This window comes from Eschscholzia californica, unplaced genomic scaffold (genome assembly GCF_041429995.1).
Source record: "Eschscholzia californica isolate CP2 unplaced genomic scaffold, dmEscCali1.0.p SCAF_3, whole genome shotgun sequence".
Taxonomy (NCBI): domain Eukaryota; kingdom Viridiplantae; phylum Streptophyta; class Magnoliopsida; order Ranunculales; family Papaveraceae; genus Eschscholzia; species Eschscholzia californica.
The window spans coordinates 61,622,116-61,634,431 of NW_028238420.1; the positions used below are offsets into that span (position 1 = coordinate 61,622,116).

General features: G+C 35.5%; 2 protein-coding genes across 2 annotated transcripts; one reads left to right on the top strand and one right to left on the bottom strand.

The window, feature by feature from the left end:
- The first annotated feature begins 5,164 nt into the window (after nt 1–5,164).
- Nucleotides 5,165–8,598, top strand: LOC147552874 (putative pectinesterase/pectinesterase inhibitor 61). Its single transcript, XM_086670539.1, has 3 exons — nt 5,165–6,566; nt 6,838–6,974; nt 7,590–8,598. The coding sequence occupies exons 1-3, from the start codon at nt 5,719–5,721 to the stop codon at nt 8,285–8,287; spliced, it is 1,683 nt and encodes a 560-aa protein (XP_086526665.1). The 5' UTR covers nt 5,165–5,718; the 3' UTR covers nt 8,288–8,598.
- A 2,312-nt stretch (nt 8,599–10,910) lies between these two features.
- LOC147552875 (uncharacterized) lies at nt 10,911–11,741 on the bottom strand. The gene has a single exon (XM_086667355.1). The coding sequence runs from the start codon at nt 11,587–11,589 to the stop codon at nt 10,999–11,001; it is 591 nt and encodes a 196-aa protein (XP_086523481.1). The 5' UTR covers nt 11,590–11,741; the 3' UTR covers nt 10,911–10,998.
- Between the last annotated feature and the right edge of the window lie 575 nt (nt 11,742–12,316).

The window sequence follows — 12,316 nt, forward strand, 5'->3', positions numbered from 1 at the left end:
ATTTCTGGCTATGGGGGTTTATCTTCGCCTACATTTAGCAAAGAGGTAAGATCCTCCACGAGATCAAGGGTTTGAAGCACGTTGACCAATTAAAAAAAAAAAGATCCTCCATTAGATGGATTGCAATCAACATTATGTCAAATATGAAAGATGATATTACAAGTAAAGCATTATCCTATGAATTTTCATTGAACATGAAAATTGGAGGAGAATTTCGGAAAAAGAATAAAACTTCTAATCCAAATGATTAAGAGGAGAATCAAATTTCGAAATAGTGAGATTTCAAATCAAAATTTAAAAATGGGAGATAATAATTTGGTGCGTAAGTGGGCTGTCTCTTCGAAGTTTCTTTTTAAACATAAATAAATGGAGAGACAAACTATATATTTTCGTAAAGAGATGACGGAAACCATAATTCAATTGAATTAGTATCACGAAATTGCTAAGATTGGTTGTGACCTTGCAAAAGCATCACCGACAATTTACTTTGTAGGCAATGTTGATTTCAGACCAAATGATTTTAAAGTAAAAAAACACATTGTGAAGAAGAAAAGAATAAATCATCTTAGGGTAGCAAACTCAGTCTGACAAACTCACCAACTCTTTGTATCTTGACTACTTAGGTACATGCGTGTCCTTCTGAAATCCAAGACGTCATGGATTCAAATCATAACAGTTGCTTACATTATATCTTTACGTATAGAATCTCTATATTTACAATATATATAAAGTATACGTATCGATCTTATTATGCCTTTTAAGAGTCTTGTTAATAGTCTTTTAGGGTCTTGTTATGGATTTTAGAGGCCCAAATATCTATTATATGACAGTAATATGCTTCATCAATCATTGTCGTGTATTTTTATTTTGTACTTTCATGATATAATCAAAGTTATGTAACATGTTTAGATTTAGAAATTTATAATACAGATATCAGATTTGACTTTGTACCATGAAGTAGAAATTAAATGACTCCTCTTAGCAATTTCACCTAAGTTATTAGTGTTTTTTTGTTTTTGCTTTTCTTTTCCTTAGCCTTTTGCACCTTTTGTTTTAGTGGTTCATATATTTGTCAATAGGTCAAACTATGAAACAAGCCCTAGTCAAATGAAGCCCTACACGGCTACACCCATTTAATGTTATAAGATAGCAGACACCCCTTCCTACCCAACACATACCCACCATCCCTTCACCCACTTGTGAAGAAAATGCAATAGCCTACCACATACAAAACCCATCCCAATCAATTGTTATCCTTTCTAATAAGTTTTCTCATTAAGATTAGGTTCCTAATTAATGAATTATAGTTGAGATGAGGGTAAGATCCAAGTATTTTAGTTAGTTTCTTTTTCTTTTTTCTTTTTTTTTTGTTGAACTTTTTCTTTTTCTTCACTTTTAAAATCAAAGGTATTGATTGGGTTACCCTACTAATTTAGGACAAACTGTTCATGAATATGAACATTGACATTCTGTATAGTGTCTATTGTTTCACCTAACACTTGAAATGACAAATGAAGCATTATCATGTGAGAAAGGAAAAATATTGAAGGCCAAGACTAAATGGTATCGACGGTCTCTTAAATAATTTGATTCGATTGATATCAGATAGATATACCACGACGGTGCACTTGATAATGCTACCCCCAGCTAGTGAGGAACTATTATACAACTTTTAAACAAGTACGCTAGAAAATTTATAATGCGACCCAATAACAAGATAACCTTTGGTCAAGGGTCTACTTTTATCATGCATGCATTTAGGACTAAAATAAATTCCAAAGTCATACTCATTTGTCCAATCCCTTACTTACAATAAAATATAGCCTTCAAGTCACTAACCTAACACTTATCTCCATATGAATGATACATAACTCTAATTACAAAATCACTAGGCCAAAAGTTCACATTTAACATCAAAATGCTGTAATTTAGATTAAAAAGTGACAAATATTTAAAGTTAGTGGCTCATTATATTGGTGGAGATCAAAGTTTTTCAAAGATGTCAATAATCTTAACTAATTTTTCTCTTTTTTTTAATTTCTTAATCTTTTTTCATAATATATAATCATCTTATTTGAGAAAGAGGAAAACAATCAACGACCAACAATGACTGGTGGATGGTGCATGTCCTAAATAATTTGATTAGACTGGTAGCAAATCTAGCTAGCTAGGAACTGGTCACCTCTTTTTTAAGGGTTATTTCCCATATGGCCCCCTACTTTGTGACCAGCTTCCCGCCTGGCCCCCCACTTTACGAGAAATACCCATATGGCCCCCTTCCGTTATGACACCGTTACTCTCTCTCTTCCATTTCTTTTCTCTCTCCTCCAACATGTTTTCTCTCTCTGCCACCTCGTCAAAACCAGCCACCTCATCACCTTCTCCGGCAAGGTCGCCGGCCGGCCAAATTTCCGGCGGCGACCTTCAAATATTAAAAAAAAAAAATTTCTTTTTTTCTCTCTCTTCTCTCTCTCTCTAAAAAAAAAAAAAAAAAATTTAAAAATTCTCTCTCCTCCCTCTCTTCTTCTTCTTCTTCTTTCTCTCTCTCTTTCCCCCCTCTCTCTATTCTCTTCGCCGGAGGTCGAGAGAGAAAAGAGAAGAAGAAGAAGAGAAAGAATTTAGAGAGAGAGAGGAGAGAGAATTTTAATTTTTTTTTTTTTTTTTTTAGAGAGAGAGAGAGAAGAGAGAGAAAAAAAGTTTTTTTTTTTTTTTTTATATATTTGAAGGTCGCCGGCCGGAAATTTGGCCGGCCGACGACCTCGTCGGAGAAGGTGATGAGGTGGCTGGTTTTGACGAGGTGGCAGAGAGAGAAAACATGTTGGAAGAGAGAGAAAAGAAATGGAAGAGAGAGAGTAACGGTGTTATAACGGAAGGGGGCCATATGGGTATTTCTCGTAAAGTGGGAGGCCAGGCGGGAAGCTGGTCACAAAGTAGGGGGCCATATGGGAAATAACCCCTTTTTTAAATACATACCCTAGAACATTTCTAATGCAACTAGGAATATAACAATATAATTGTGGAGAATCTAATCTCCCTTTACTATGCAAGATATTAGTTAATTTTCTTTTCTCCAATTCAATCTATATAACAAAGAAAGAAAATATAGCCCTCAAGTCACTATAATCTAACATGTGTAATTACGTCGACTATTCTTCTTTGAAATAGAAAGGTACAATGACAACTGTATAAAGCGAATCGTAATAAAAACATGGACAAAGGAAAGAGAATAAAACATCGATCTTCACTCCCTTTCATTGTCAATAAGTAATACTAGATAGATTAGTAATACTATCAAACTTGCGCACTTCTCTTAGTCAACAAGTTCGGACTTCACAAAAACATCTATTTTAACTCGATACGGGTCAAGTTGCAAGACTTTAGATTGATTCTACAACCCTTCTTAAAAATCTATTTAAGTTTGTTTGATCATTCCAATTTTGTTTATGTTGAAAGCAATGAGGCGGCTGGCTGTGGGACAATATTCATTCCAACAACTGAGTTTTCTCCCATAGAAATCTTGTTTATTTGATGGACACACAGACCACCACATGACTCGATTGACTTGATGAGGTTTACTTCAAAATTAAGATTTCCATGTTCTATCATCTATGCAGCTAGTAATGGTAGACCCACGGCCCACCTCATCATCTATTTCTTCAATCAATGGACCACTTTTCTCCTGATGATCAAATCTAATAAAAGAAGATCCAAGGACAATAATTATGTTTATGAAGTATTTTAGATGTGATTTAAGGTTCTAACCTAATCTAGTTTTAGTAAAAGCTTATTGTTATAATTGGATTGATGGTTGATAGCGATAAGATTTCATTTTGTCGATATAGAAATATCCATATAGAGATTGGACATATCGAATATAAAAAGAGAAACTCATTTATCGAGTATGATTTGTCGATTCATTATATGTTATTATATGAACTAGTTTTAGTTCACTTGTATACATTGAGTTACAATTTGAATGTCTAGAAGATTAAATAAGTTGAGAAAGCTACATATATAAGTGATAATGTACTTCACTAAACTAAATCAAAATAAATATTCAATATTTGTGAAAATTTCAGAAACCAAGTAATACCAAAGAAAGTGAGCAAACCACAAAAAAGAAACTAGTTTAAATTAATGTTATATTTCTAGATAACCAACAATAATTCATTTGATCGACTAGTTTTGATTTATCCCGAACTATTGTTATAACTTGTATTGGAATGTATACTAAAAGTTTATCATTTGTTTTATCTATCTCCAAAGAATTTTAACTATTTAATATACCTTTGATCATGAATAACTTAAGATTCAGTGAGCTTATTCGAAAGTACAGAGTAGAAAAGAAGACTTAAAGTTGACACTTTATATATCATAAAGGAAAATTAATTCGAACCACGAGCTAAGTCCAATGCTCAGCCAACAATCAAATAATTTCTATGGACCAAGTTACTTTTTTGGGCTCTTTGAACAAATAATTTCTATGGACCAACAATCAAAAAAAAAAGTTACTTTTATTGGGTAAACTATGGACCAGTTCAAAAGTTGAAAAATTCCATGGACCAGGCTGAGTTTAATTTTGCGGGCATCCTTCCTAATGTCTTTTTTTTTTTGCCAGCGCTTTGGGGAAAGCTAAATAGTTTCCGGGGTGTGAAATTTTAAAGGGAATATGTAGAATTTTAGAGATTTTCCGGGGAAATAAATTTTAAGGGGAAATAACAAAAAAACATTCCACCTCACCTCAATCTATCTCCACCTCACTCACTCTCTCTCCACCTCACCTCTTTGTCTTCTCCGATTTGGTCGCCGGCCGGAAAATTTTCCGGCCGGCGACCAAATCGGAGAAGACAAAGAGGTGAGGTGGAGAGAGAGTGAGTGAGGTGGAGAGATAGAGAGCTGAGGTGGAGAAGTATTTTGCTTTCCCCCTAAATAAAATTGTCAAATAAAATTGACCAATTTTTGACCAAGTCTTCACACCCCGAAAACTATTTAGCTTTCCCCAAAGCGCTGGCCTTTTTTTTCCTTTCCTTTTTCATCTTCTATTTCCACCCAAAAATCAACACCTACATCAAATTTTCATTGTCTTAATCTGAATCAAAACAGTCGAACTAAAATAAATCTAAGATCGACATAAAAATTTGTTCGTTCACTTACAGTAAGAAATGTCTCTCTGCCTGACCACTATCTCTCTCAAACCCCAACCAGGATTTAGATAGAGAAAATGTTTCTTGCTCAAAATCTTCACTTGCCACATATCTCGACTGAGATTTGGTCAGGATAGTGGTCGGACAGAACATCACAGTTGATTACATAAATAGAAACGTTCTTTCCAGAATTGTCTCACATAGTAAAATAATGATCTAATGACTAAAAAAAATATAGCATGTAAGTCATTTCTTTTGAATTGAAAACTTACAAATTTACTCTTGTGAAATCTAATTGTGAGTTAATTCTAGGTGGACTTCAATCTGACTTTGAGAAAAGGACTATCCTCTCTCTCTCTGCTCAGTGTAACTTCAAAAGTAGAAGACAGCTAATTTTAAAACAGAGACGTCTCTGTAAACTTTGAAGACATGGACTTCACACCCGACTCCATCACTTCTCCCCCATTTAAACACCCTCCCTCCTCTTCCCTTTTTCTCATTACAAACCCTCTTTCTCTCACTACCATCTCTCTCTACATTTCTTCTTCTTCCCTTCTCTTACCCATTTATTGAAATGGGTACTACTAGAACAACAAAACCTAACCTAATCATAATTCTAATCATACCCATTTTCTCTCTCATCTCAATTCCTCTTTCTTCATCTTCACCAAACCAATTTACTACTATTTCCAACTCATGCAGCAAAACTCGGTACCCTAGTCTCTGTCTCGAATCGTTAAACGACCAGACTGACTCAGTCAATGAAATCGGTCTCGTTCATACTTCACTCAACGTGACTCTCCAACGTGTCCAAAAAGTATTGTACAGTTCATCACTGATCTCCAATCTACCTATGAATACACGTGTACGGTCCGCATACGAGGATTGTCTCGAAGTACTAGATGACTCAATGGATCAGCTCACAAGATCATTAGATTACACCGGATCAATATCGTCGTCAAATTATAAACAAACAACAACCACCGTCGACGACGTGATGACGTGGCTTAGTGCAGCTTTGACGAATCATGACACGTGTACGGAAGGATTAGAGGGAGTCACCGGAGAAGTCAAAGATCATATGGACGAACAAGTCAAGACTTTATCCCAATTAGTGAGTAATTGTTTGGCTTTATTTAAGGCAGCTAAGGGAGAAGATGGTAGTGAGGATTTTTCAGGTATTCCGATTCATAACCGGCGGAGGAAATTGCTAGAAACCGGTTTATCGGGAAAGGATAGTGGTTTCCCGGCATGGGTGAAAAGTAGAGAGCGGAAATTGTTGGAAATGCCAGTATCGGCGATACAACCAAATATAGTGGTATCAAAAGACGGAAATGGAACTTATAAAACGATCGCCGAAGCTATTAAAGCAGCTCCCCAGTTCAGCAATAGCCGAACTATTATTTATGTTAAGGCCGGAAGGTAAATAACACTTATACCTTAACCCAATTTATACGGTAACAAGTAATTCACTATGTCGTAAATGCAACTAATTAAATGTCGGTTGTGCGAAAGGAAAATCTATGTTGTTATTTTCTTCAATATAAAACTAATAAATTATTAATAATATACGTGATTCTACAACTTTAATGAAAAGTAGATGAACATGAAGGACCTTATAATGTAAATATTTTATTTATAATATTACACTTTATATTGAGTTTTTTATATATATTTTCGAATTTTGGGTTAGGTACGAAGAGAAGAATTTGAAGGTAGGATTAAAGAAGAAGAATATAATGTTTATAGGAGATGGGAAGGGTGCAACAATCATTTCAGGTGGATTAAGTGTTGCAGAAGAACTAACTACATTTCATACTGCTTCTTTCGGTAAAATATCTCTTCTTAAATAAATTGTTCTTAATTCATGATCATGGTATCATACTATATTTGTTTTAACATTACTCATTAGGTTTTGTTATCACGGGTACGTGTCCCACTAGGTTTAAACTCGATCAAATCATAAATAGTGGATTTAGCATTTCCTACCGACACAAATCTCTCCTCCTTAACTATTCACCCCATAGTAAACTTTTATCTAGTCCACACTATTGAAGTGGTTAAAAGTTTTCACTCATTTTCATTCAAACAAGCTTGATGTTGACATGTGAGATCCCATGGTGAAGAAGGACAAAATGTACAAGAAATAATAAAGGAGAAAGTAGCTCAAGTGTGTTTGATTTTTTAGTCCTTTTTTGAATTGTCTAAATCATTTAGACCCGGAATTGCCTAGTTCCAAATTAAAATGGAGAAAAACGGTTCAAATTAACAATTTAGATGAGTAATCTTTACGAGTCGAATTAAATCACTTGACTTGAATTATCTCTCATATCGTGTCAGAGTATTAAGATTAACTAAACGAAATCATCATCTTGTTTATGTATAGATTAAGATCTACCTACTAAAAACTAAACTGGAAAAGTTGACTTGGTCTAATAACTACAGCTGCGACTGGAAGTGGATTTATAGTACGAGACATAACTTTCGAGAACTGGGCGGGTCCGTCCAAACACCAAGCAGTCGCTCTTCGTGTGGGGGCAGATCATGCAGTTGTTTATCGTTGCAACATTATCGGTTACCAAGACTCGCTATACGTCCACTCAAACCGTCAATTTTTCCGAGAATGTGAAATTTACGGAACAGTTGATTTTATCTTCGGAAATGCTGCGGTTGTGTTCCAAAATTGTAACCTATATGCTCGTAAGCCAATGGCCCAACAAAAAATCACAGTAACAGCACAAAACCGAAAAGACCCGAATCAAAATACAGGAATCTCAATCCACAACTGTCGGCTCTTGGCAACATCAGATCTCGAGGCAAGTAAGAATAGCTTTGAAACGTATCTTGGCCGTCCATGGAAATTATACTCTAGAACTGTTTATATGTTATCATACATGGGTGATCATATCCACCCACGTGGATGGTTAGAATGGAATGGGAATTTTGCACTTGATTCCCTGTATTATGGGGAGTACTTGAATTATGGCCCTGGTTCTGGTCTTGGTCAACGGGTCAAATGGCCTGGATACCATCAGATCACATCACAAACAGAAGCTTTGAAATTCACAGTTGGTCAATTTATTGTTGGATCATCTTGGTTACCATCAACCGGAGTCACATATATTGCAGGATTATCTGAATAAATTATAATGTTATCTCTCGGTTTATGAATTTCGATCTCAAACTGTGATAATTAGAGGTCAAGTTAAAAATTGTAAATGTATATATGCATATAGTTGGATATAGAAATGTTCAACTATTTTCAGCAAACATTTACCGTTATTAGATGGAGTTCAAACATCATTTGAATTCAATCTCATTAAACTTTTCTTTTTAAATCACTTGGTATATTGTTAGTTCACATTGAAAATAGAAATATTGATGTTTGGTAAATGTTTAGTCCTTTATTGTAACACCCATGGTTTCCTATAATGTTGATTTTATGTTGTAGCAATGTGGCAGATGATATGATTGTCAAACTATGTTCTTTCAAATCAAATTTGTTTAAGTCTCGAGTGTAGTCATTCAAGAGGAGATATGTAGTGTGAATTTTGGTCCCTCGTCATGATATTTGGCGTTTAGTGACACATTTGTCATTGCGCTATTGTGTTTTATGTTTTCAAATATCAGTTGGGCGGGTACTATTTTCTTCTTATTGTCTATATGCCAATGGTTTGTATGAGATTTAGATAAAAAACACTTAGACACGGCCTAGGATCTACATTTATAAACATCACATGGTGTTGTCGTATTAAGGTATAAAGTCCTTTTCCATAGTGGATACTAGTCACATCTAAAATTTGACACACTTTCCAAATCCACCAAATGCAATAACTAACTCAACTACTTACCACTCTACTAAGTATAACTCTTCTAGTTTGGCAATAGAAAAACCACTCAAGAAATTGGAGTTTAAGTGTTCCTATTAACCATTATGTTCAAGAAAATAACCATTTTTGCAAGGTTAAGTTGGATTAGAATTAGCTACACTACCATGCGTGTATAACAAAAACTTCCGTAAATTTACAAGTTCCCAATATTATGTGGTATCATAAGGAAAATGTTCTATCCTAGAGAAGGTGTCGTTTATGGTAATCGTATCCCGTTTGGTCCTATAAGCAATTTTTTGTGGTTGGTAAGCCTGTCATAAGATATCCAGATATTCGACCATCGAAATTTCGGATACTGGATGTGGATTTGGATATTTCTTATCCGTTATCTGCTTACCAGATATCGGATACGAATTACCAATATCTGATAAGATAAATATCCGCTTCCGATAAGTATTATATAAAAATGTAAATTTTAATAATAATAGTAATATGTAAAATGGATGGTTAAGATTTCTTATATCATATCTGCCGTTAATATTATCGGAGTCGGAGTCGGATTCGGATATTGATATATAATATCTGCCGGACAATTATCTGACATCGAATTTCGAATAGCTTATCGGATACGGATATGCCTATATGGCTATGTTTGATCCGATAAGCTACCGTTTACAGCTCTGGTGGAGTTTTGCAATATAGTAGTGCCTTTAGAACGTTCCCCAATTTGGGTCGCTAGGAATATTCGTTGTGTCAAGGGATAAGCCCACTCTAAATTCTAGTTCCGGGGCGCCTATAAGAATAAGATGGGGCGGGGTGTGATTGATTTGGGAGAGGCTAGAGGCCTGCCGAGCCAAGTATAAAAAGGTTAAAGTATGAAATGTGTGAAAAGAATAAAAGAAAGTGGCCCGCCTCGGTTTTTATCTTTCCAAATGCTCTAACAAGGCATTTGGGATTTCAACAGAAAAACAAAAACGGCATTTGAGTTCTCTGAGTGCTTCCGTTTTCATCTTCTCGAATAATATCCTAGGACGGCATCTACTTTTTCATCTTTCGGAATGCTCTAGGAAGGCGGCATCTATTTTTTCATCTTTTCGAATGCCCTAGGAAGGCATCTATTCTTCATTCTCCAACCGGGCTCTCCCAATGCTGCTGTTTTCATGAATGCCCTAGCAAGGTATCTATTTTCAATCTCCAACCCGCCTCTCGGAATGCCCAAGCAACTTCAACCTCGCAGCCCGGTCACATGCACGCCCGGTCACATGCACGCCCGGTCGCATGCACTAATTCAGAATATTATCGAATGCATCGTATCAAAATGTAAAGACATAAAATACCAAATAATTAAGGAAAATCTCAATCCTCATTCGGTCCTAGATGGGGTGAGGTAGAAAATCCAAAAGATAAAAACGGCAAATAGAATTGTAGCTAGTACCATGGCTATGTTTGGTCTTTTTATAAACAACATTTTTTCCATTCAAAGATTCAAACTTGGAAAGTTTTCAAACAAGTCTCCTAAAATTGAATCATTAGAAAGAAAAAAGAAGATGAAAACCCTAGACTAGTGGCTAAAAATGACTTAAAGTGGGTTACAACCCAATAACAAAGAACCGCATTTCTCGCTCACTTTTCCTCTAAGAATTCCAATTCTTCCATGATTGGAGATTTCCACCTCTAAATTCTCTCTGCTACTTCATCTTAACTATCCCTAAATTAAATAAAAAGAACATTTGAACTTTACTCTGTTTTTAACAGATATAGATCAAACTTCAAGAAATCTGACAAATTCAGATCAGGCAAGGAACAAGTTCCAATCTTTTCTTATTTTTTCATCAAATTGAGGTCTTAAATCAAATACCCAGATCGGGAAATCGAATATATAGATCAGATCAGAAAACCCATAAGAGAAATCGTAAAACAGAGAGAGAGAGAGAGATTGGATCAATTTTTTCTTTCCATTTTTTTTTTACAAATTGACTCGTCAATCACTCAGAATTGGGGAATTCAAATTATGATTTAAACTATCAACAATGATATCCTAAAACAGATCCATCACTCACTGAAATCGCAACACTACATCTAGCAGTTGTCTCAACATGATGAGTGAAAAATTGCAAAACCCTAACTCTTCCCCCTAATTTCGTCTTCGATTGAATTTCCAGAGTAGGTCCAATTCGAATCCCACCACCACTACTACCATCACCAATAAAAGAAGGCGCAGTCGTCGACGGCATACTCAACGGGAACGATTGAACGGAGAAGGTAGCTGACATGTACTGAGTTCGACCCGCATCGATCTTTCCAGCAGGGATGAACATAAAACCAACCTGACTGCCGGAGTAGAGAAGTTGAAGTGAACTATCGTAGTGAGTGAAGACAGCATGATTAGGGTTTTTAACGGAGACGTATTGAGAGAAGGTGAAAGTGATAGTGCTGTTAGAGAGAGAGAAAGATGGAAGTTGAACGGAGTTAACAGAGATTTCAGGTTCTTTGGGTTTGAAAACAGTGAAGAAAACAATGAGAAGAACGATGACGATGAAGATCAAGAAGATCGTTGCTACAATACATGAAGCTAGGTTTGTTCGACCAGATGAAGGTCTGTGCGGTTTGTGCATTTTTAGTGAGAGAAAATGAAGGTTGGGGGGTTAGTTTGTTGTTGAGTCTACTTTCTAGAGAGAGAAAGAGAGATGGTGGTGGAAGTTTTACGGGGCACGTAAAGTGTGAATGAGAAAAATCAGTAGAGTGGGGATAGAGTCTTGTATTGAGAGAGGAAAGTGAGTAGGAAGAAAGAGGAAATGGAAAAGAGTCTCTTACTTAGGCATGTTTGTTTGGCTCATTCCAATTTCATTATAGTAAATCACAATTCCATGATGTGAATCCTACTAAAGAAAAGAAATTTTATTGTTTCATTTTAACCTTACTAAGTTATTAAATTTATCTGTACATTAATTATTTAATTTATTTTGGAAAAAAAATAATTAAATAAAAACAATAATGAAAGTAAACAACCATACAAATAGATGAGATTTACGTAGTTCGGTTAATATGATTTACCGTACAACAAACAATGACGGGCTTTAAAAATTTAGTATTTGTAACTCACTAAACTCCTAATGCTCAGCCAACCTCTTAACTCTCTCCCTAAACCGGGAAAAAGTGTCGCATGCGGAACAATTTTAACAAAGGAGACGCACCGCCTCTCTTTGACTTGGGGGCTTTAGCTATAAGCGTGCGTGTGTGTCATTTGTAAAACTCTCTGTACTCTTGACAAAAAATTGGATACCTCTTTACACTAATAAAAACTCTTTATAAGACATGTACAAACACAAGTAAATGGGTCAA